Here is a 26,467-nt window from a genome sequence, read left to right on the forward strand (position 1 = left end):
TGAGCCCCACACCCGCCCCAGACTCACATAGACAACGTCTGCTCGGTTCAGGCTCCCCGGTCGCACTGGCCAGAATGGCACGCAAATCCCAGTTTTTCACGCAAAGAATTCCTTGAATCGGGGCCTAAATGTATGGCTGAAAATCTATTAATCTTTCTTTGACTGCAGTTTGCTTACTAAAGGAGAGGAAGGTGTTGGCCTTAAGGCGCTAGCAAAGGCAGCCTGTCATGTGCATGCCAGGCAGGTTTCATGTCCCAAAGAAAGCAATAGGTTTTAGTGTCACAAGGCTGCCAACATGAACAAGTTGATCAGAGCTCCCTCACAGCCCTGGGGCCTATTTCAATTGAAAAAGTTGAAAGGCCCTGACGCCATGGCTGGAAGGATCCCCAGCCCAGTTCGAGCTGCAGCCAGGCACCCAATCCTGGCTATCTACATAAAAGCAAAGAGCATTTTGGGAAGACAAGAATGGCCACATTTTAATTTTGAAATATGTCTGTAATAGTGACTCAGCATTAAACCCTATGAGCAAGTAATGCAATCTGGGCTCTCTGTTCTTTTAATTTATCTCAATCCTCACACTAACAGTAAAATGTCTGCTTTGGACAGCTTGCACACAGGTTGTGATGCTTGGGCTGTTTCTGTGGAGCACATACATTTGTTGTGCACGTCTTCTGAAACCTGCTTGTCGGTGAAAGATCCTGAGCCCCGGCTCAGAATCAGATTTTGGGTTTTGCTGGGCTAATCTAGCCCCAGGGGTTTAGGCCCCGAAAAGAAACAATATTCGGGCAAGACAAACTTTGCCGCAGTGGAACTCCGTATTGTTCCGGCCCATTTCTTATCCTGAGGAGGATACCATGTGAAGTCTCAGGTGTCCTGGCTAACTACAATCGTATCTCACTAGCCGACTAGTATTTTGAAATAACAGTTGTACTGGGAAAGAACATCCCCATTGTGACGCTGGGAAAGGAAGAAGAAATATATATGAGATCCACAGTATCATCAGCTAAAGCCCAAAACACCTGACATAAAAATGAAAGGATAGTTGAGCAGGTTGAGCGATTGCTGCTATCTATGTGTAATCTTCATGCCACAGCAATTCCTTGAATACTTGTGGAGTCCATTGAGTCCCTTCGATTTTTTCTGAATAGGTGAATGACATTTGTTTCTGCAGACCTGTTTCTATGAAAATTTCTTATGTATTGTCAGGTGGATTTATCATGTGGGCTGGTGCTATAGAAGGCGGATATATCTAATAGAGTAACAGTTTGGCCATGAGAGACAACTTCGCAGAAACCACTGAACACTGGTTTTTCTAAAGAAGATGAAACAGGAGGCGATGTAGTGTATCCGGCTGACGAAATTGTAAAGTGACAAACACGTATAACAGGGCCAAAATCCCAGCTGTTTCCCTTAACTGCCAACATTGGTATCGCCCAGCAGCGATTTATTCTCACACTTTGACACAGTTTCTACTCTTCGGACTCTATGCCCCCTAAACATGCTTTCTACAGACATCTGCGATGTTAGGCCACACTGCTGTTGCTTTCATTTGTGTTTACTATTCTTAGCAACTTCATTTCCACACTCATCCGCAAGCATTGGCGTTCATTACTGCCTGCCAATCCTATGGCTTTTCCCCCCATTGTGAAACATATCGAGTGTATTCATTATGTATTATTTTTGCCACTTGAAAAAAATAAAATACCCATGTGGGGGAGGCCCTACATCCCCCAGACACTCCAGCGACGGGTTGTGGTCACTGTGTGACGTGCTCACGTTCATCAGCGGATTTCTGACCCATATTATATATCAAAGGTAGGCTGCAATGCCTGGTATGCTCTTGCACCAAAGTACTGTTGGGGACCACACAGTAGCCTAAATGAAGAGAGGGGTCTCCATTATATGTAACATATATATATATATATATTAACATATTGGGATGCTTTTCTTATAATGCACCTTTCCAAAGATCTGCTGTTTACATGACGGCACAGTGATCATATGTGCAATGAACCGTGTGCAAAGTTTTTAGTAATAACAGTCAAACTTTGCCATGCTCTTCCATCGCCTGTGCGGGCTCCCAGGATCCCCAAGGGTTATGCAGATATGGGGAAGCGTGGCTTTTCTTCGTGGTTGTGTTGTCCCCTGTTTGACTGCTCCTGGTGGAATTCTGACTGCTTTCCAGCACCCTGAAGATAAGTTGTAAGGGATGACCTAAAACCCTAACTGGAATCGGGGTCGGAAAAGAGACACAGAAAACGTGTGCTTCCTGAGGAGGCCACTCTGATGCTTATTTGTAGCATTAGGTTAATTGTTGTATCTTTAGGCAATCAATGCATTGAGTGGAGTTTGTGACGACAAACATGGATTGCCGGATACATCCTTTTTGTGAGGGAGACCCCGTACTACTCACAGAATTTGTGATTAGAACGGAAGGTATATAGGCTGTGATACCTCCGGGTTTGGGCGTATAACAAATGCAATAAATAAATAAATAAGAAGGTGACTGTTCATAGCATTGATGAGGGTATTTCTCATTGAAATGCATCAGACTCAGCCGATCGCCTTATTCTGATTGCACCTCAATGCGGCATACCACAGTCTTTTCCCACTGGCCTACATGAGTGTATGGGAATCTATGGGATAGTGTTGAATTGGATTAAAGGCTTCTCTGCCGACCACAGTCAACTGGTCATGCACGGCTCCTGGCAAACAACGAGCAGAAAACACACACTCAAAGTTCCCGAAGGCTCCTTGCACTCTTCACTACTTTGTAAATCAAATGTATACCCCAGAATACAGAGTAGCACTGCCTTCTCTTTTAGATGTATTTGGTTAATACCCAGATCCTCCCTACGGTAGAAGGAGGATCTGGAAATCACGCCAACATCCCGACATGATTTGAAAACCTCTGCTTATAGATGAAGGAGAGCTTTCCAGGCCTAAATGGAGCAAGCACGGAGGTCATTCAAGTCAGGTGCCGTCTTGATATGACATGATAGGTTATTTATAACGCACTTAATACCCAGAGGTTTCTAAGCGCGGACCTGGGGATCGAGCCGGTGTTGCTCCGTGTCGTCTTGCTTCCAAGGTGAGCATGTTGCCCCTGAGCTATCCTCCCGAGTCTTGAGGATCCATTACGTTTTCAGTGGCCTGGATACATGGTATCCCTCCCCCAACTCCATATCAAAGGGTCAACCACCTGGGAGACTACGAACGGACCTTCGCAAACCAAAGCAACACCATGGCTGAGAGCACACACCCCTTATTCCAATCCCTCAGGAAGACCCCGGCCTTGGTTCAAGTCCATCCCCATGTGGAACTCATCGCTCGCACCTCAGTTACGGAACTACTGCAACATTGTATAGGTGGGACTGCCCAAGCAACAGACCACACACCACAGAGACTACAATGCTAAATGATGGCTTAACCTAAAGAGATAGAGACACAGCCGTTCTGGTGTGAATGTGCATGCGCCCTGACCGGTAGGATAAGAGGGTCTCCTTTAAACATCTGTGCGTAAACAGGCTGGTGCAACTTTATGGCCGCTTGCACATTGCTGCATAGGGGTCACCAGCGCTGGTCAATGGGCCGGTTCCTGCCGGATCAGAGATGCGGCATCAGATGTCTCCTCAGATCACCGACCTGGCCTGCCTCAGCCCTGAGAAGGCTTTACAGAGCCCCCAGCTTCATAGAGTAATCTGCTCTGTGCTTCCTTCCTCAGCCATTTGCGTGTTTGCAGGGTCATCATGCATAACCTGTTCTTTTCCTTCTGGCCTGAAAAGGTCACCACAGGAATCAATGGGCCATGACTATCACTGAAGTGGGAGGCCATCACTGTTAAAAGCAGGCTTTGTACATGCTAGGCACACTATTGTTTTCCAAAGGTGCATTTTACACTTTCATAGAACAAAAAAAGTAATTTCCAAACTCAAAAATGCTGCTTAAACTTGCACTCACTTTTTTACTTTGAAATGTTTTTCTTTTTTTGGTCGGGCTAGCACACTCATACCCTGTAATTTGTGTGCCCCTTTCTTTGGGTTTTATCACAGGCTTTATTTAGAAGGATCTTAAATGCGTATCAAACTGCTCAATCACAAATAAAAGCTTCTTTTGTGCTGACATCAGTTATTAGGAAAGCAAACGGTGGGTTCATGGGTGCTAACATTTCATTGTCACTACAGTGGCAGAAATGCCACCCCTCCAGCCTGAATATAAGCAACCAACCAGCCCAACCCATGCTCTGGCTAAACACTTTTTATAGCACTTGCTTTTTTTTATAAGGGATTGTAAAAAGTCATAGGATTAACAACTAGTTTTTAATATATACCATCGCAGCAATGGTCTATCAACCTGCTGAGCTGCCCTGGTATCCTTCTAGTGTAGAGTGCGTCTCTGGATCCCTTAATGCACTAAAAATCACTGCATCACCAACAGTATTGTGGGTGCACCACTGCCTTGGAAGTGATTTAAAGTGGAATTGATGTACACTGTGGAATTTAGAAAGAAGCAGCATGAAAAAAAATGCTACATTTTTAAACTGTTATGTTGAACATTTCCTTTGAGTGGAGTTAAACTGCTTAGCCCCGTGCCTGAGAACTCTGCCCCTCCTCCAAACCCTGCCCCCTACCCCAAACCTCACCCCACCCCAGCCCTTGTGGAATCCCCCTTTAAATGCTTTCCATTTACACCACTGGGTCATCAGAGAGAGAGAGACTAGGAGGCTGCCTGGCACTCTGCCTTACTCTGCAACATGTGGTCAAATGAAAGAATCGCAGCTGAAGGACACCAAAGGTTCTTAGCATTTACTGTGGCACTTTAACCGGCCCCATAAGGATAAATTAAGTTACAAGTTTGGGGTAAGAGCTGGAAATGTCTCTCTGTAACAACATTTCGTCCCTGCATGACCACTCTCCCCACCCGGAGGAACCAGATCACACTCACTGCTGCAACATCCTGTTACTGGACACAATCACTTTGTCTAGGATACCACCTTCAGCGACCTTGTTTCATCAACACCCAGCCAGTTTTCTCTCTGGGCATCACTGACCCCAGCCCACCCAACTAGTTGGAAAACACTACCACTTGCTTGGGGATTCACATCATCAACACCAAGTCAGAACAGAGTGTAGCACTTAAAATATTCAGAGCTCCTACATAATCAGGGTATTGGTCAAAGCGTCACCAGAGACTCAAGACACCAATGAAGTTGATGACAAGCTTTGCATGAATCGTACCCTCGGGCACTGGTCTGGGAAGATTCCGTTTCATCACGTCTTAGCTTGTCTCTCTCTGCCACAGCCTTTGCTGAGATCTGCCGTTATCAGGACTTAGCGTTTCATAGGGGTTGGCAATAAACAGAACGTTTTAAGAGGTCACCAGTAGTCGGAAATGTTAGTTATCAGAGTGGTTGTCAGCCCTCGACCCCCCACCCCTCAAAAACAAAAAAAAAACAAAAACACTCAGGGCCATTCCACCAGAAGCCTAAAAGTTTCTGACGGCTGGTAAAATCAGATTCTCTAAAATAATCAGAACACAATAACCCGAGACCGGTTAAAATCAGGGCTCTTACACAGTGATAGAAGTACACAAAAACAGTAGTGGCACTGTGACGGGGGGAAGAGTGGGGGGGGGTGGGTGGATGGGGAGGGGGAAGGGAGGCTGTGCGGGAGTTCCGAAATGGTGAAAATGGCTGCAAACACGAGTGCAGCTGCTGTTAACAGTAAAAAGTAAAAGCAGTGGAACAGCGCTCCCGACCGTTCCCGCTCACTTCAACCACTACGTCTTCAAAAAAGAAAGTCATGGCGTGCTCCTAAACATCATTGGCATATACGTGGTGAGTACTTGGCGAGTAATGCATGCGCTGAAATGCGGCAAAATAGTTAAGGTAGAGCCTCAAAGCCCTGCCAGTCAACCCGACATACATTATGGGGACATGTCTTTTAATGTAATTATCAAAAATAATACATTCAGTGCTGATTTTCCAAACATTAAAAAAAAACCTTTTTGTCAACCTCACTAAAAATGCCAGTCCTCTCTCCGGCAAAGTTCCTCTCCCACCCGCCACCGCCTGCAGCAACCGCATAAATCCCTGAATAAAAGTGATGCCTAGATCAGAGGCAGGCATGGCTTTCTTTTATAACGCCGCTGTAACCATTTTGCAACAGACTAACAGGATGCTGCTGGAATGTAAATCGACAAGAGGAAGGGAAAATGGAGGGTGTGTCAGGCATGCCCTGAACTCATCGAATGCTGCTGCCCCGCTCCTCGAGCGCTCGGAACAAGAAGGCATTGTGGAGAGGAGCGAGGGGGCAGGGAGATCGGGTGACACGGAAGACGTAGGCACCCACCCCCCTCACACCCACAAAAAAATGGGCTCGCTGCCTGGCAGCCAATCAGGAGCGGCGGGGGTGTGACCGGGGCGTATAAACCGGTCCTGCCAGCCGGCTTGCTAGATTTTAGAGCAGCTGGAGATCTTGGGAAAAGAGAAGAAGCCGGCTACCGAGAGAGCATCTCTGCCCAGCATCCCCGGTCAGCATCTCTGCCATTTTGCGACCGCGGACCTTACTTGCCACAGTTCGCGAACACCGGGCGCCCCGCAGATACCGCACACGCTGAGCATTTTCACAGCGCCCAAGGAGGAAGATTCCGGTAAAAAAAGAAAAAAAAAGACTTTGTGCACTCTGCCCCAGCCACCTGACCACCCCAAACTCTGGAAAGCGGCTAGAGAGGGGCACAGTTGTTGGCGTGCATACGCACTTTATCTAGTGGCCGATTAGAGAGGGCCCTCCGCCCGGAACTCCTGCCCGAGGCTGTCCGAGCGAGCTGGCACCATGGAGTCAAACGGCAAGGTGAGTGATCAGGGGTGGCCACTGTCTCTTCAATGACACGCCTGGATCCGCAGTGTCTTTGGTATTGCTCGTTTAGTAGCAGTGATAACACGACTTCTGCTTAAACTGTCCGTGAGCTGGAAGCATCTTTGGCACACATGCCAATTGCCCCATGGCAATGGCTCGTTCTGCCACTGTTTGCGGTGTTGATATGTTCTATGCGGCTGTAATAAGGTCGGCTATGCTAGGTTGCCCTCTGCCCATGTATTGTTGTTTGCCTTTTTTGTTAAGTTATTATGTATCATGTTTCATGGTCTTCTGTTACCGTTTAAAATGTGCGATTAGGCGCGCAAAAAAAAAAGAGCAGTTAGGGCGCCTTATTTGTTTTCCGACAGTGGTATGGCTTGCGGTCGGGGCATCCGTTCTGGAACCGTATCTTGGGGGGAGGGGTCAGGGTGTCAAATGAGCGCGCACCATACAGCTGCTGACTAACCTCCGCCTAGAGGCCCCCGGCGCGGGTGTGATACTGATGCCGGGGTGACAGACTAGGCAAAGGCTGATTTTGGCAGAGTTGCAGCATGCCGTATTCAGAGAGTGGCCGCTGCCATTACTCTTACGTAGCCCGCGGTTTAGGTGGACACGGGCACCTTGGACAGACGCGGAAGATGCGAAGCCGAAACGACAGCTTTGAGTCAAATATAAGCACTTTTCATTGAATGCCTTGTGCAAGGGGAGAGTAATACATTATTGCTTAATACAGAGAGCAGCAGCATAACTCGTTTTGCAACGCAACTTTATGCTCCGTCCGCGACTTTAAGCAGAGGTGGATATGTATATACCCCGGAAATGCTCATTCTGTCGAAAACAGAAGTATACCCTTAGGTCCTTCCGTGAGGGGGTGGGGGATAGAGGCAGGGGGATGCATGTCCAACTTAAGCGCGGGAGTGGGCGGACCTTACTATCATTTCCTATACAATTTAGGAGGAGCGTTGACGCCCTTAGCACCTCCATCACAACGAACAGGGAAGGCTGAAACGATGTACTGCCTGATTCTATGGGCGCAATTTTAGGGGGGGGGAGGAGTGTTTGTGCCCCCCCCCCCCAACTTTCATGACACACCGTTTGCTGGGGCACCTTTTCTTCAGATGTCATGTCCCCAACCAACATTTTCAGAAAAGTTACTCCACTGCCTGATTCATGGAATTATTTGCGTGAAAAACGCTGATTTGCGCGCCTTTCTGCGCGAAAATCCCCATACTTCACGCAGAAAGGTGCGCAAATCTGCGTTTTTCACGGAAATAATTCCACTAATCAGGCTGTTTATGTAATGGGAGTAGGGAACATTTGCAAATGTTTGTTTTTAAAATCCTATTTATATTGTTGAATTGATCTGTATAGTTGAATGGTTTCCAAAGAATGTGTACGAAAACACAGAGGGTTCGTATGTGAATTATTTGGTGGTCACGCGCAGTGAGTGCTCTGTATAACTCGCTAACCACCGGCCTGCATGGTTTCAATGCAGACACAACATTGGAAGGACGCTGTTTCATTGGGAGGTGGCTGTGCCGCACCTCCCGTGTGCCTCTGCGGCTAGCGTCTTAATATTTGCAGGCGGCACGGTGGCGAATGGCATTTGTCTTCTTGGAATCGGGGAATTTCGTTGCTGCACAAAGTTCCGCTCCGGTCCTCCTGTGAAGGCTCATCTCCGAGATGAGGCACTTGTTGGTGCAGTGTTTTGAGCGGCGGTGTCGTAGTAACGCGAACACACACATCAGTGCGCATGACGCAGCTGGTCAGGCGGCGTCTCGCACGAGCCTCTGACGTGCGTGGGTTTGGAATGGATGCTGCGTCTCCAAAAGATGGAGTCGACGTGCGCAAACGGGCAGCCGCCGCGTGGTGGGGGGTGGGGGAGGGGGGCAATCACTGTTCTCCCCGATGTAAAGCATCGAGATTGGGACGGCACGTCCTTAAGTGCAGGACCTCCTTAAGAGGACGAAAAGCGGGAGGAAGGGGCGGGGCAAGAGAGGACGTGTCCAGTACTAGTTCTGAGGGAATAGAGAGAGGTTGTGTGAGAGGCAGGCTCAGAGTTATCATTGTACAATCATTATCATTGGACCTTGATCCGAGTTGTGACACTCGCTGCCGAACGACTTCCTCCCGCGAGGTGCGGATATAACACCCCCGGCGGGCACAGGGATGGTGCGGCATGTTTCGACATTTGGGAAGTTTTTGACATGCCGGTGACTCTGAAAGGCCGTCAGAGATTCTTCATGTCCGATTCTAAAAGGCAGTGAGAGCAGGCCTATGTGACACGAATGGCATGAATTGCCCACAGGGGAATGAGGCGATGTCATGTTGAGCTTGTGCCTTGGAAAGGCTTCTAGGGCTGGGTCCGGTCACTCTTGTCAGTTTGTGGTTACTGGGAAATTATAATATTTAATAACAAGTGGGCACCAATGAAAAGCCACTGGTGCACAGTCACTGTAGCCCTACATGGGAAGGGGGAAGCTTACTGACAGGGAGGGCAGTGGGGTTGGGTCAGATTCAGGGCTCTCTTGGTGGTTGTTCCCGTTTGAAGGTTTATCAAGGCTGGTTCAAGGGCGGCCACGCTAGGTTGGCCCCTTCAGAATAGTGATGCTGCCTGCAGTTCTTGCAGCCTTTCAGAGGCATACACTCAGTAACAGAATCTGCCCATCACTTTTTGGGTCAGACCAAACTGGATATGACCTGGAAGTGACCCCATGTTAGAGTGACCAGAAAAAAAAAATCAGGACAGGCCATAGACCTAGAAGTAGGACTACAGTAAACACAAATAAAACGGTAGTCCTATTTCTATGTTGCTGGCCTGTTGCAGGGGTGTGTGTTCACAGGCATACTCCTCTCATTGGAGGAGAGCAGCCATGGAGGGGAACATGAGCAAATGGGGGCGTGAAAAGCATTCACACCCCCATTCACGCGCAGGAAGAGTTGCACTGGGCCCGATTTTCGGATTTCAGCATCGGTTCCTGGCAAAAACTAGGACCGTAGCCACCCTCCCTTCCAATCCCGGGACGGGGTTTATACAATTGAAAAACTCCCAGGACGGAGGGCGTTTTCCTGGGACTATCCTGGCAAAACTGGGACGTCTGGTCTCCCTACTCTATGTGCGCTGCTGTCCGTAGGTGCCTGCTTCTTGGAGCGTGATGAGAGGGTTTTCTTGTGTAAAGCACAGTGCCAAACGAATCGCCTCTAAGCGCTTGACAGTTCACTAGTGGCACATCAAGCTGTTCATGCATCATACTTGTCTTCATGCTTTGATCCACCCTCCAATTTTTTAATCTGTTAAGAGTGCCTGGAGGCCATCCCAATGGCAGCGGTGCCCGGTATATATCCCAGTAGCATAATATAACACTGGACCTTGAGAAAACATCACTCTGCCGGCCGGGATTTGTAGTTTTGTTTTCCACATTATGAGTATACGCCTGCAAGACTTAGAATGCAACATTATGTCAGCTAAAAAGCCAGGGCTGCTTTTAGGTGAATGTTAAAAGCACTAGAGGTGTGATACACTAGAGAATTTAGCTCCGTAAGAAGAAATGGAAGATCGTGAGAAAAATCTGTCGCTGTCATTCTGTCCGATATGAATTCGCCTTTAGATGCAGCAAAGTTTTGCTTTTTGGTGACTATTGTACTAGCCGTCAAACATTTTGGCCAGTTAGGAGGCCTAGAATTTCGACACACTCTGATTCGCTGAAATGGCTGACATTTCAGCCAATAAAAAAGCACAGAAATTTCAGTCCTCCAAATTGGTCTTCAAGTTTGGTCACCTAGTGCACAAGCTAGATTCCCCAGCAGGGGACTCCCATGGAGTTTCACTCCTCCACGGGAGGGGAACTGTAGGTGTAATCCTCCAGTTCCACTCTGTTGGCAGATATTTTGTTTATCCATAGCACCCACTGGCAGTGCCACTCAAATTGTGGTTTTGAGAGCCTCAGGCAAAGCTATGTCAGATCTACCTATAATCAGTGCTGGTTATTGGGCCGGCTCTCGGCGGATCCGAGATCCGGCTCCAGATATGGAGCCGGATCTCGGAATCTGGCCACAGTCAGCTGCTCAAGACCATGAACTGGGATAGTTGACAACAACAACAAAAAAAGAAAAGCGCACGCGGCGGCAGCATTGCCTTTTACCGCGGCTTTGGCACTGGTGTGTAATGCAGTAATGCACAATGTTCGCTACATGTACAACTGATTCCTTTTAGTTGTACATGTAGCAAGCATTGTGCTTTACACACTAGTCAGTTGTACATGTAGCAAGCATTGTGCTTTACACACCAGTGCCAAAGCCGGCGGAAAAAGGCAATGGTGCCGTCGCGGGCGTTTTTTGTTTTTTTTGTTTTATGAATTCCAGCATTACTGGATGTCCACTACGAGCCCCACCCCCTCTAGACCACGCCCCTCGGGCACCACCCACCCCAAACTCCTCCCCCACCCCGGCCCTTGTGTTGTGGGATCCCCCACCACATTTTTTCCATTTCCACCACTGCCAATAATTGCAGCCGAATGTTGACATCTTTGTGGCTCATCAGTGTCACGCGGATGACATGTTTTTAGAGACTTTTGCAATTGAGGCCATAGAGACTTTCATTGATGGACACTGGCTTTCTGTTAAAGAATGCATCCTCTTCAAGACACTTGCCATCACGCACAAGTGCCTCACGCTCACAGCCCCAGCATACCTGTCAGAGAAACTAGCGAGAGCAGTTTCAAGCAGGCCCACAAGGGCACACTCCATCAACCTGCTCTACACCTCCAGGGCCAAGCGTGCCAAAGCAGGTGGTGCAAGTTTCCCTTTCATTGCTTCTAAACAATGGAACACCCTGCCACCCTCTCTCAGGAATGAACCCTTTCACTATGCCTTTCCCAAAGCCTTGAAAACAAGGTTATTCATCTAAGACACTCGTCTCACCCCATCACCACCCTGCCAACCCCTACAAGGGATGCATCACTATACTTAAGGGGCAGCGGCAGGGTCACTGTAACTCTCTACTGCTCACTCCTTTGCACCACAACTCTTGTACAGTTAGTTATCAGTACCAGGTTTCCATGTAACCATACAAACCTCGGACTGATCTATGCTCTCTCTTTTTCTGTCTGTGTCTTTTCTGCAACTAAGTAAACCTGTCTGTAACAGAGCCACAACGCCTAAGGACTGCCTTGTGCGGTTTATAAATGTAAAAAATAAATAAAATGCAATTGTGACTACTGATGGACAGCACTGTACCATTACACATCCAATGCCCTTAGCATAAAAGAATAGCAATTTTGGTGTCTGAGAGAGACACGTGAGGGTGTTTGGTGCAAGTCACACAGAGAGAAGGCTGTTTTGTTGCTACAACCCAAGCACACCTTTTCTGCAAAGGATTAAGACAGCAACGATTAATTATATAGCATTTAAATATTATCTAATCACTGCCCCTGACTGTTGGTTCCTGGCCAGTGAAAGATGTTAATTTCAGAATGCAGTGCTCTTAAAGTTACCATAGAATCCAGCTTCTCCAAAGGAAGTCCTGGACCGTATTTACACAGTGGCTTAATGTCACTGTGCCACTGATGGCATGTTCATGGCACACACCCGCAAGGTCACACTTGCATTTTGTCATGAGCTGTGAGTGTAATTTCCATTATTTTGTGCTATGTGTCACCAGAGGTGGGGTGGACTGGCCTAAATGAAACTCTAGATTTCCCACTATGGCCTCTGCACCCGGGTTCCACATTTACCCATAGGGAAATGGTTGGGCTTGCTCAAAATGTGTACGGTGGGGCTACTTTGCCATTTTTTCCAGAGCATCTTTTGGTTCCCAGTCCACCCCTGACTGTCACCTGGCCTCTAGCAGGTTGTTGTCGAGTTGGAACTCTGCCTGTGCTGCTTAAGAACCCGGTGTTACCTTCACACTGACCAGGCCTGCTTTTGATAAGTTTCCTGTGTATTCACAGAGGAAAAGGGTACAACTTCTCTTTCTCTGGAGTAGTAAAAGGGGACATGGTGGAGCTATAAAAAAAAATCTTGAAATTAAATATAATATTTGACCAGCCAGCCTCCCCAGCCCCAACAACGCACACAAACACATTTTGGTGCACACTGTTCAACCTGTTTTTACTGTTACATTTTGTTTTCGCATCCCTGCTATTATTTTGTGTGTGTTTGCAGTTATGTATACTCATGGTATAACATTATTCTACACAGAGCAACTCACATAGTGAAGTTTGGATTCTCCCCTGGCCAATGGAAATCATACTTGAGGCTTCAAGGTGTACCACCCTGTCATGTGACATCAGGTGCGCGTCCTCCATCTTTCGTCAGCAGCCTCAGCCTATCCCCACTTGTCTCAACCACTGGCCTCTCCAGCAGCTCACATTTTATTTTCTCACATTTCAAGACTCAACCCATCATCCTATCTCTTTTGCTCCCTCTTTCTCGGATATTGTACACTATGTGCAACAACCATCAGGGGATTGGCAGATGGTTGGAGGGGGCTGACTGGGCACTGCTCATTGCCTAAGTGAATTGCTACAGCTTTTGGGATGTAATCCATTTTGGGGTCAGAGAAAGCTGTCTGTAATATGAAAAACCCAACTGCTCATTTCACCATCTCTGGAATGTTGCTAGGGAAGCTGAGAACCAAATCAAAATGCACTCCTTTCTGAGGCACTGGCCTCAGTGGGGCCTGTTGGGACTTTGCTCATCAGCCAATCAGGGCCTGGCCAGAATCCCAAGTCCTTTCTCCTAGATGTCTACCCAATGCCTCCAACTGGTCTCAACATTCTCTCTGGTGGGCAGTCACCTGGTGCTGAGTAACCCAATGTATGCTTTCTTTGGGCACGATTTTGTCACGCATTGCTTGTGGGAGACGAGTAGAGATGTTGATCAAAATCATTAAAACAGACTTTCAGATGGAACGTAGGATAGCACAGGGACAGCGCACTGGTATTGGAAGCAACACCACACAGAGCAACAAAGGTTCGAATCCCGTCTCCCCCTTAGAAACCGAACTCTGGTATGGGATTAGGCGTGTTATAAATAAATAAATGTATCAAAGAACAGACAGCACATCTAGATATTTGCCAATATTTCATCGTTAGTTTTGTTTAGTCTGTAAATCACGATGCAACATTGTTCTCACAAGTACATCTAGTACAACTGTACAAATTACAAACACGGAAGCAAAGGCTGCCCTCTGCATTCAGTACGAACACTGTGAGCCTTTCAGACTTGGGGTCTCTCCTGGACACACAATAAGTGCCCGGACCACAACTCGCCTAGCAACGTATCAGTCAACTGGGCTCAGTTTCTTCCGATTTGCACACCTCAACACACCAACACAACAGCAGAGCAAACTGACACTGCTCCCTCTGCGCCTTGTAGCCATTAGCAACCCATTTCATCAGGGTCCCCAGCACTGAGAGACTATGAAAACGGAGTAGTGTGCAACACAAAACACCATGGCGTACCATAACAGCTCCACTGTCTGTTTACAGGTCCACGTCTCGCTGAATTAGAGCGGGACACACCAAACGTGATCAAGTAGCTCCCGTGTTGTTTGTGCTAACTTCAAATGTATGTGAAATTAAATGAAAGCCAGAATTCTGTAACGGCCATGGAAACACATTCTCAAATGATTCTGAAAAATACTCTGATTAGTCTGAGACTCCCTGGCACATTAACATCTTGGCGATAGCAAGCTTGTGGCCCTAACTTCAATTATTTGTCACCATGCTCACCCACATTTCACCAGCGTTAGGTGTTTTTGCATTTTCAACAAATTCAAGGTTTACTCATTAAAATGTACTGTTATTCTCATTTATCTCCAGAGCTCTACCGCCGCACAACTCCCCCCCCCCCCCCCCCGGCACCCCTTGAGCCAGCACCCCACCCCCACCCTGGAAACGCAAACAGGGCTCAGCGTCCAGACGAGACAAAAGGACACCCAGTAACTTGCGCTCGGTCCTTTGGCTTCTATTTGCGGTAGTTTATCTTCTTAGTGCTTCAATGCCTATAGGTCATGTCTCAGTGCTATATAAATAAAAAATAAATAAAATAACTGTTTTTTTTTTATAACAACAGCTTTTCATTTTTTTAAACATTCTTTTAAAACAAACTTGCAATTATTTTATACTACTTGGCAGCCCAGAATACACGCCCATAAGCCTGTAAATAATGTTCTTACTACAGACTGGTCGTAGTAAGCGCTGTAATCAGTTATTACGCTTCGCTTCGGTTGTGATGCTACAGCCAACAGAGAGCAGAATTCCAGTTGTCACCACAGCACTTAATTTAAGCTGAGACAACCTTTTCAAATTCCTTTCTTGTGACACAGTTTTCTATGACACTGTATAGCTGTTAAGTAAAAAGGAACTGTAGTGCATTGCAATACAGCAGGAGAGGGAGGCTGGTGGGTAAAAGGCGGTTCGGTGGGTAGATTTGTTTTATTAATAGTGGATGCCTGCAAGATATACTAGTATAGTGTGGCAATCAAAATGATTACAAAGGCCGCGGAACTCGCTCAACTGATCACAGTTTTAGATGTGCAAAGGAGAGGTGTAATTGCTAGTCTCTTGTTTAGACGCGGCGGTTGTACATCACAATTTGTGCTTTCTGTTATAATCACGCGTCATTGGGCCAATCTGTAGAAAGACATTTTCTTTTTAAAAATCAGGAGATTCGTTATAAAAGCACGGGTTGCCAAGGCTGTTTCTTCACCCTCGCAGTGAGTAGAACCCTTCCTTGAAAATCCCCCACCCCCTTATCCCGCAACTCCAATCCCCGGTGCTGCTTCCCCTCCCCCAGGTCACCGATCAGCTGCTGAGTGGTAGCAGATGCGGCATTCAGGTACGGCTCTGTCAGAAGAGCGGGGGTCACCAGAGGCCTCTGTGTATTCCTGCCCCTCCTCCCCCACTGTTCAGTGTGAAGAGATAAGCCAAACACAGCAGCACTGACTGGCTTCCGTGACCTTGTTGACCCTTGGCCATCTGGCGACGTAAGGTCGCCACAGCCCCAGCCGGCACGGCAATTACACGCTTTCTAAGGTCTGTGCTTATTAACAATGCCCGGCGGCCTAAAAGGAGAAGTTTCAAGGATAAGATGGTATTGTGTGATCCTGGGCAACCGGCTTGCCTCACGGTGCCTCAGTTATCTTACATAGTAGCAGTGGGCGTGGTTGGATTGGCCACACCCCCTGTGATAAGCACCTTATCAACAGGACACCACAAGCCTGTATACAATATATCCAATGCATGCTGGCATGGTTAACATACATGTGTTTAGGTTTATGATCTTTTCGTTTTCTGAGCGCCCCTAAACCCAAGTATTTCTTGGCTCAAAATGACTGCCAATACGAATTTATCATCATGGCGAGAGGCAAGTTTTTAAATTTTTTTTCGGTTCCATGTAATAATGTCCCCATCAAAAATGTCCCCTGACAAAAAAGTTGCTGTTTTTTGCAGAGACATTAATACATTGAACATGCTGGGGACACCCAGGGGTGGACTGGGAACCAAAAGAGGCCCTGGAAATAATTTTCAGAGTGGCCCCATATTATACATTTTCAGAAATCTCAAACTTTTTCCTATGGGAAAATTTGGAAATACCACACAAAAGAGGCCCAGGGTGCAGAGGCCTACCGGGAAATCTCCAGAGTTCCCTATAGGTCAGTCCACCAATGGGGACACCCCTCCAACCCCTGTTCAAAAACCTTTTTTTTTACAAGGGGAGCAGGGGACATCCCTGCAACCGCCCCCATACATATTGTCACCATATATAATGTCGCCAATGTCTTTTCCCGGTGACATTATGTATGGGCACATTATGTATGGGGGCATTATGTATGGGGACATTATTACCTGATACCTTGTTTTCCCCTGAAACTCAAGTAATCAGTGGTTAGCAGGAAATCTAGAGGCCAAAGCTAAGGAGACAATATTGGAAAAAAGGACCCAACCAATCTCTGTAGCTGAAAGATTTGGATCTGGAGAAGCATTTGTGAGGTAGCGTGTGTAAGTGGCGTCACTGGCGGGTGGGCGTACAGTGACTGAACTTGAGCAAGAGAAAGTGTGGACTAATACTATGAAAGGTGTGATGTGTGAACAAAGAGAAAAATACACTTTGCACAGTTCCATGAATCAGGGTTTGTGTCGGCAGTGCAAAGTCACTTTTCAGCAGTGCAAAGTCACCTTGAACCGGGCAAATATTCCATGAATCGGCCCAATGTAGGTGCTGCAGTATTGGGGTGATATGCAATATGCTGCGGTATCGGAGTACGGTAGTTGTCAGCAGTCGTGCGGCAGCGTGCCAATGTACCTGCTGATTCCTAACAAGTAAGGCGCAGGAGCACAGGAACGATGCATTGCTATAGTCAAGGCGATAGGTAATTTATTCGGTTGGTTGCGTGATGAGACTGGCATGCGCTCAAGCAAACCAGTGTAGTTTGGTGTCCGGATGCTTAAACTTTCCCAATTCCCCAGCCAAAAATAGATCCTGAGGTTGACATCACATATGTGATCTGTGCCTCTAAACACAAAATGACACAGTAAGAAAGAAGGATGCAAGCGGCAAGAGAAGATGGAGAGTGGCCAGCGGTGTGGCGCGGCACATCTAATAGGACTCCTCGTTTTTTTTTGTGTGCACTTTGCTGAGTCTTTCGTCGATTTGCCAACCTTTTTTTACCGGAAAAAGTGGGGGGAGACCCCCTGCCTCCCTTTGTACCGCCAACCTCCCCTTATATACCATACCCAAACTTACTATATATAGATGTGCATTAAAAACAGGTAGAAACAAAATTGAGGGAAATTACCATTCGGCAAAGGTGAGGAATATCGCCACACCTGCCTGGCGGGGCCATGGTCCTGTGTTATTACAGCAGTATTCATTTGTAACCCTGAAGTGAGAGTGGGGCTCAATTTGTATGCGCCCTAATTCACAATGAAGTGCCATGCAGCAGGCATAGCAGCGACATCGTGGGCCTGAATTACAAAAGGCCTTTTGAATGGGAAAACCCTATTGAAAAAGGTTTTGTAAATCAAGACCCCATGTGTGCTAAAACAGTGGAAGAAAGGATTGCAGGATGCCAGAACTAAGTAGTTCTCCCTTTCTTTTTAACCAGGGCCTTCCCTAGTATGAAGGATTAGCCCGTTTTTAAATCCTTCTAATATTGACAGAAGCACAGGCAGATGGAGTGCATTGCATATCAACACACAGTTTGGTCATGTGAAGAAGCTGGGAATAGCACGCAGCTCTTGATATGATAAGCACAACCCGGGGCTCAAACCTGTGGTGCTCTGTGTCTTTTTGCTTCCAAGGCGAGCGCGTTGCCCCTGCGCTATCCTCCTGCGCTCCTTTTGCGTGTCAATGGCTGAGCTTATTGGTTCGCAACGCTTCTGAACACAAGACCATACAATATTGGAAGAATTTTGCCCACTCCACAATGTATAAGTGACCTTGAGTCCGCTTTGTAACATGTTTCGCTGAAATCCAAGCAGTGCTAATTTATGACACTGGTGCTCTGTTTCCTTCAGTGGCTCCACAAGTAAACAATGCTGGGAAGCCTGTGTGGAGCTCCCGCCATGACCTCTTTAGCTGTATTTTTCTCAAGAGAGTGTTTCTATTGTCCTCAGACTTCCCCAGCTTGACAGTCGATCACCCAGAAACATTTACAAAGTCTCTTATGGAACGGATACAGAGGAGACACCTGGGGGGGGGCAGTGATTTTGTTTAACACAGGCAATATTTAATGGGGTCTTCCTGTTTGGAAGGTGATTTCCGGTTTGTTCTACGTTTGCCTAAATGTTTTCAACTCTGGCCGGAGGACAGTTTGGACTTGCACGAGGCAGAACCTTGGCTCCTTCAGAGCTATCTTGAAGCCACACAGCCAGTAGGGCTGCAACAGCGTCTGCCACAGCTTTTAATTTTATTGTTCATATTGTATTTATTGAGCGTGGACCTAGCTTTGGGATGCACTGGAGCGCTTTACAATCATAGGGGGAAGAACAAGGTTAGGGAGTGGAGGAACAAGGGACTGGCAATCTAACAGCAAGGGAGGAAGGACAATTGTGAGCGATGGGATCTACAAGTAACTAAAACTGAAAAGACCTGTTTATGGTCGAAACATGTGTCGGCACTTTTTGACGATTAATAAAACCTCAATGAATCACCAATAAGACACAAAACAAAATTGTGTGGACCATACCTACTACGCTCAACAGTGTGAATGAAGTGAATGCATACAATCAAATGCACCAGCGCCACATGAATAGAAATACCAAACAAACTGCATAGGCTTACACTTTGGGCACCAATAGCACAGGCCCTATGGTTTCTACCAACCGGCTGCAAGTGCAACGAGACCTGACGGAATATTTTGACTAATGCACGACCACCACCAGCTCCTAGTCCTCTTTTCTCTCTTTGGACTTCTGCACCTATAGTTGGTGTTGGCCACATATATTCTAGCATTATAACCCATGTGAGTAGGCTGTCCAGGGATTTGTCCGCAGAGAGAACTATTAACAAAGCATCAAGGGATGATAAGTCCCATTACAGCCCACACAGATGGCCATGGCCGGCTGAAGATGTGCCTCGGATCATCGGGCCCATTTCAACATGACGGTTGAGGGCTCCCCTTGCTTAGAGCGGAGAAAAACATTTTGAGACTCCCATGGGGTGCATACATTATAATGGAGACAAATAAATACAGCTGGATGGTTAAAAGTGATTATCACGAGTTCTGAGCTGAAACACGAAACGACCGCAGAACAGCTATTATTCCTTGTTTGTCAGCAAGAAGCTAATGAAGAGAAACCAGAGTAAAAAGGTACCGCAGAGGCCTGAGGGAGGTGACGCCCTGAAGGAATCCAACAAATGCAGCTTGTAATGTGCATACTGCAAAGTGCACATTTAAAGTCCTGAATGTGCAGTGTGTATTGATTGCTGTGCCATAAGAATGTTGACCGTCAACATTGAGGATGTTGTGGCGGGCCCTCATGAGGCCAGAGGCCCCTTTCAACTGAAATGATTGAGCGGCCGCTATGTCTGCATATGGCCGATACATCTGATTGTACCTGGAGAGTAAACAAATTGGTGTACATTTTTGCTTTCTGGGATGTTACCTTGTGAGGTGCGTATGCAGATGATTGCAAGTGCGATACTTGGCTTTGGGGGTCGGGACAATGGATAGGAGAGCAGAAGACGGACCAATGGGAACAGTGGCCCAGTGAAGGTTGCCATTACTGAAGAATGCATTTTTCATACAAAGTAGGGGTAAAGAAAAGGTGAGTAGCAGAATATGCTATTAACAAGCAACCTATTCGAGAAGAAGAACACATGACTAATATGTTGGGGAAAAAATAGAATTGTCAACTATTTAAGCATAGTTTATAAAGAAGCATTGATGCAGTGAAAGCATCTTTTCCATATGCAAGTAAATTAGACATTTCCATAAAAGACCACAGAGCAAGATGTGTATTCATGTACCACTTTCGCCAAAGCGCCTTACATAAAACATATTTACAATATCACCAAACCAAAGTTGGTACTCATTTATCCAACTCGAGAGGATTGAAGGCTGAGTTGGGCTTGTCGGGATTCAAGATTCAAACCTGCGATTTATAGATTGAACTAGCCAGCGTTTAACCCGCTGAGCTATCATAGCGGTCTGTCGTGCTTCGACCAGTCTAGTTGTTTGGTGGGCGGGATCACAGGGGAAGGGGGGAAAGGAAGTGATGGGGAACTGGGCATGGAGAGTTGTTCAAATAAAATTAAACTGTTCAGACACACTCTACCCCGTGTGTCTGTATGAGTGTGACCCACTCATTTTCATTGCCCCAGTTAGATTCAAGATTTTAAGATAGGATTTGATCTGTATTCACATGAATTTTAATCTCACTCAATTTATGTTGTCTTATTTCATGTATTATTATTAAACATTGAATGTTTTAACCAAAAGATAAAAACAAATTTAAAAAATGGCCTTAGTTAGTGGGGCGCTACATTGGCGACGTCAGGGCCGAAGACCCTGTGTGCAGGGGAGGTGGACTGATGTCTCACTCTGCAGTGAACGAGGCCCGCCCTAGCGGGATGGCGCTGCAATGACTGCGGTGCGCGCCGGCAGGTTTTTCTGGCACTCGCTCCCATGCCACATCAGGCTCGCCAGGTGAGAAGGCAAGAGCACACAGCGGACTGTGAGAGACTCCCACTCTTGGTGCAAGCGAGCGGGTTTCCACTCCCAATGAAATTCGCTGCGACGGCAAAGCGAGTCAGCGGAGGACTCAGCTGTTGGTGCCAGCTGGGAAGCACATGGCACAGCATTTCTGTTCATGGAGCCAACGTGACTGGCAGGCATGTAGGCCACCCAGACAACGTACCTGGTATTTTCAGGGCTGGTAGCACTGGAAAACCTGCAAAGACAGCACAGAGGACCTACAAAGACAGTTCACACAGCACCACACCCACAGGTGCCTGAATGGGATCCGGCACAATGTCTGAGGAGGACATCCCTGCTACGGTGCCAGCAAGAGCATCTACCAACTGCCAACCACTGACCAATGAGCAAGCAACACTGCAATTACCGGCTGCATTTGATTTAAGAGACAACAGCAGGACAAGATGGTTGAGAGACTTCAAGGTACACACTTACACGCAATGGGTCTGCTGGACGACAAGAGGAAGAAAAACATGTTGTCACTGGCTGTGGGACCAGCACTAAGGGACATTCTTGAAGAACCACTGGATAATGACACTGCGTCATTTGAAGACATTCGAGACACTTTATCCATTTACTTTGCACCACATACAAACATGGTTTATGAAAGGCATGTGTTTCATATCACCAGAATAGACAAAGGAGAATCCCTGGACAATTTTGTGATGCATCTAAGCATTTGCATAAAACATTTCGACTTCCATCGCTACTCCAAGGAGGAAGCATTGCACTCATAAGTCATCGCTGGGTGTGAGCCTCCCACTTTTTGGAAACAACTGTTGCAGAAACAAAGGTCCCTCAAAGAAATACTGGCAATGGCACGCACAGAACTGGCGATTGACCGTCAAATGGAGGCCATGAGCAAAACACACCTGCAAACACTGCAGAAGGACACAGAGACGATCAACAAATTGACACCTGAGCCCAGCACTGCATCAAGGAAAACCGAACAATCGTGGTTCAGCTGCGGTTATGAATACCCCCATGAAGGCACGTCAGTGCACCGCTAAGAAAACTAACGCATAACAAACAGGACTTCCAATGGATGCCTGCATGTCGCATTGCGTATGAACAAATCTGTGCTAGCATGTATAAGGCCAAAGTGACTCGGGGTGCTGGTCCAGTGGGCTCAGCGGCATACTGATACAACACGACACCAGGACACCACACTCCTGGGTGATAGTAGCCTGCAGGGAGCAAGCACACTCAGGCTGAAAAAGAAAGTCTTGCAGCGGTGTGGGCGTGCAAGCATTTCCACCTGTTCCTGTATGGCAAAGAATTCACGATAGCAACGAATCACCAGGCTCTTCTTACAATATATGGAAACCCCAAAGCCTGTATGCCTCCAATGATAGGCAGGTGGGGTCTCCAGGACTACAAGTTTAAAATCAGGCATAGATCAGTGAAAGATGAAAATCCTGCAGACTATCTGTCCCGTCACCCGAACGAGACCAATACAAAAGCATCATTGATCGCTGACTCATATATCAACTACATGATTCATCAAATAAAGCCATTCCCCATCAACTGGACAACACCCCAGAAAGAGTCAGAACAAGATGAAGGCCATTGAGCCATTGTGTCCACCAAAACGCTGCTACGGCAGAAGATCTGGTTTCCCAAGCATGATGCCAGGGTTGGGGACATGATACATAAATGCACCACCTGCTGCATAATGGCATCACCTGTTAATGCCAGCCCGCTGCAGATGTCACCATTACCCGAAGGTGTATGGGAAGAAGTGGAGGTTGATTTTTTTTTTGGGACCAAGCAGAGATGGCACGAACGGGCTTGTTTTAATAGGTGAACACTCTAGATTTCTGGAAGCCCAAATCATTCCATGAACAGCAGCCAGGAGCGTCATCCCGGTACCTGACCACATACTGACGGCTTATGGGATCCTAAAATTCTCAAGTCGGACAATGGCCCGCCTTTGACGAGCCAGAACTTTGAGAACTTTGCCCAGTACATGGGTTTCAAACACTGAAGAATCACGCCACTGTGACCGAAGGCCAATGGCATTGTGGAAAGGGCATTACAAATTGCTCACATCGACCACACAAGATAATGATTTACAAGAAGGTGACTCTGTGGTAGTACAGCCACCAAGACAAAGGAAAGCAGATTCCACGTTCAGGCCGGGTCCTCTGATAGTGTCGAACAAACAAGGCGCAGTGGTCACTGTAGGGGATGCTACCCAGAGGTCCATCACGAGAAATGTATCTCACTTCAAGCCTTGGCCCAGCCAGGAAGGTGTGGTCCAACAATGGCAGGAGGGAGGACGACACCGACGACTCCTATTTGGTGGATGGTGAGGAGACCGACGAGGAGTGGCGCGTTAAGACACAGCCCAGCGTTTCGACGACTCCCGAGCAGCAGAGAGAAGGCAGGCCTGTGAGGACTCGCCTTAAACCCATAAGACTGATAGAGGAGATGGGGTAGGACCAGAGAAAGGGGGAGATGGTGAACGGCGCATGCGGAGTTGGGCAGTGGCTGAAATAAAATGAAACTGTTCACGCTTTGTAGAGTGTGGCCCACCCATTTGCATTGCCCCTGTTAGTGGAACGCTACACCGTCTACGCAGTGAAGCTGTCAGAGGGCACACGGTTCCCACTGTGAAAAACCAACGCGTAGGGATTGGCAAAGCCTCGATCCTATGCAATCTGATTGGTTGTCTGCACCGCTCCCGATACTAATGAAGGAACAAGCAGGCCATCGTACTGCTTCCGGGTGCCGGCTGAGCAGCCTGTCTCAGCGAGGGCTGGGAGGAACGCTGTCTGTCCGCCACACCCTCTCGCTTCTTGGTTTGGAAGCGTCACACTGTCGAGCAGGCTAAGACCGACTGTCCTTAGAGCGCATTTCCCTCGCGCACACATTTAAAAACCACCTAATCTGATGATTGATGACGATTACCTTGCTGTTATATTTATTTATTTATGCATTACTTTGTTTTAGTTCAGATTGAGTGGAGGGTAACTCACTGAAACAATTCGTCTCCTATAAGGAGCCCAGTTGGTGATACAGCATAGGTTGGTTCTCTTCAGCCCTGCTCCTGACGTGTGGGTAAATATTTCAACAAGACATCTGGCGTCCGCTGGCAGCTGTGCGGATTGTTTGCACGTACACGTTACACTTCTCGCGGGTCGCCCTTATTGGTCAAGGAATCTCGAGCTCAGGGCCAACAGTGTCACGGCGCCACCTTCCGCTCCCGCACTGATCAGGTGCGAGTCCATAAAAACGGGGGCGCCTTTACAATGCCCAAAACATGGCGTTTGGTGGAGCTGTTCACACCTCTCAACTCCTCCTTCTTCAGCGCGTGTCATCTGCCGTCTTCGACTCAGTTCACATTCCCAGCAATCCACGCCCCACCATAGACTTCAATGGACACTCGTATACCCCTCAGTGGACTTCAATGGACCGCCACCCTCCCAGAACAAAAACGCCGCATTCCGCTCGTCTTGGTGTCTCGATAGAGGTGTGATTAGAACCAGTCTATCACAGCCAGAGTCAGAAATACATATTTTTGAGGATTTTGAGGGAAGTTCAATACAAACCACTAATGTACTATCTGTCGGGCCGCTGGGCTAGCTAGCCTTTTGGTTGTAGCTCCTTAGCTTCTATCCGTGGCTACAACCAAAAGACCCAGAGCTAGACCCCCGCCCCATCCCCTAAAATCCCTCAGTGACGGCCCTGTCTGTGGGTACATTTATAACGCTAAAATACCCCGGGGATTGAGCACTGTTGGGGGTTTGTCCTTTGCCCCATGCGGTCCCGTAAGCCCCCAAATATTAAAACCAGTTATTAAGTGGGGTCGCGATATGGCTGGAGTATTCATTGTTAATCTAACTCCAGTAAAACGACATGTTTGATCCTGGGCAAATCACTTCATCATTCTGTGAAAATCACTTTATTTCCCTCGCTTTAAAATGCTTAGCTGCCATAAAAACATACACACCGTGCTTGCCTTGGAAACAAGACAACACGAAGCAACACAGGTTCGATCCCCAACTAAGAGATATATCCTGTAACAGCGCCTCTATGACCACGGATGAGTGAGCGCTTAAAAAAAAAAATGCAAATAAATAAATACATTCTAGTATTACTAATGTTATAATGATGCAGAAATGGTACATGCTATTTTCAGGTGTTGGTGGTTTTGAGGGGCGTGAGAATGGGTGTATTCTTAGCAGGGGGGTGCCTGTTCTGTTTTTACCCGCTGTTAGGTAATGATTAACGCTGTTCTGTCACTTTGTACTGCTCTCGATAACAAGCGTCACCGTTACTCAGTTCCGTGGTATGCGTGGCATTGACCTCGGAAGGATGAAAGGCTGAGTCGGCCCGGCTGGGATTTGAACCTGGTACCTGAGGTTAAAGCACAGACACCATCAGGTTTGCCGCCTGCTCAGCTGCCATGAGTGAAGTCAGGAGATGTTCTAAACTGCACTACTTTGGGAATAATTCCTTATCAGGAAAATACCAATTGGGAGGTTTGTTGCATTGATTGGGGACACTAATAACAGAGTTAGGGGGCTTGATTTACAAAACGTGTTTTACAATGGCGCAATCACATTGTAAATCCGACCCATGGAGTCATGCATTTATTATCATCTGGTAAGATAGCTCATTGGGTTAAAGTATCAGCTACAGTGATGTGTGAGCGCAACCCACAGCTCGCAGTTTTGAACTCTGGAGGGCCAGCTCTGCCTTTCATTTTCCTGTCATCCTGTGTAATGTTGGTCCGAAGTGTGTCATTTAGCCCCACTGAGATTTTGTACCCGGGTATCCCAGTGTTTTTTTTGCTCCTGGTTGTCTCTGCTTCTGGTTGTCCCACTGTAATTTTAGTTCCCATGTGTCCCATTGTAATTTGTCCCCGGGTGCCCACTTTAGTGTGACTCTTCAGTGTTATTATTATATTTGTTCTTTCATAACACTCTTAATACCAACGAGTGGTTTCTAAGCGCAGGATCGGGATTCAAACCTGTGTTGCGCTGTGCTGTCTTGCTTCCAAGACAAACGTGTTGCCGCTAAGCCATCCTTCGTCCTTAATACAAGGATTTATACGTGGAGGGATTTCAAAGTATTGTTGACTTGGTATCCAAAGCTGCCTACTCCTTGCTTTATGTATTCCACAATCTGTACACGCTGTGCTGTGGGATTGCCTGCCGGAACACCACCCCACTTTGCAGTGCCTTAGGAGTTTTCCTGACAAGTACCCCCAGTAGAGGTGCACGAGCACCTAGACATCAGAATGGCCATGCAGTCTTGCTACTCCAAATGACCAGTGAGGTCTCCACTCACTGTGCCCCACAGTAATACACAGGCGTTCTATGTCCCAACGTAAAAAACACAAACTAAGCCAGTCACACATAGCAATTAAACGTCCCTGCAATCAGGCATCAAACATCAG

General features: G+C 47.2%; 1 protein-coding gene across 2 annotated transcripts in view; it reads left to right on the forward strand.

Annotated features, from left to right (window-relative positions):
* The window catches only part of SLC2A1 (solute carrier family 2 member 1), a 1,088,583-nt gene that overhangs the window by 1,008,058 nt on the left and 54,058 nt on the right, over positions 1-26,467 (forward strand). Inside the window, exon 1 of one of the 2 annotated variants that reach the window (XM_069610860.1) lies at positions 6,442-6,851. The exons of the other annotated variant lie outside the window; for it this stretch is intronic. Coding sequence (XP_069466961.1) covers positions 6,834-6,851 — 18 coding nt within the window. The 5' untranslated portion in view covers positions 6,442-6,833. Of the gene's footprint in view, positions 1-6,441; positions 6,852-26,467 lie in introns of those variants that run through there. 2 annotated transcript variants of the gene reach the window in all.

This window comes from Ambystoma mexicanum, chromosome 8 (genome assembly GCF_040938575.1).
Source record: "Ambystoma mexicanum isolate Mex_15411 chromosome 8, UKY_AmexF1_1, whole genome shotgun sequence".
Lineage (NCBI taxonomy): Eukaryota > Metazoa > Chordata > Amphibia > Caudata > Ambystomatidae > Ambystoma > Ambystoma mexicanum.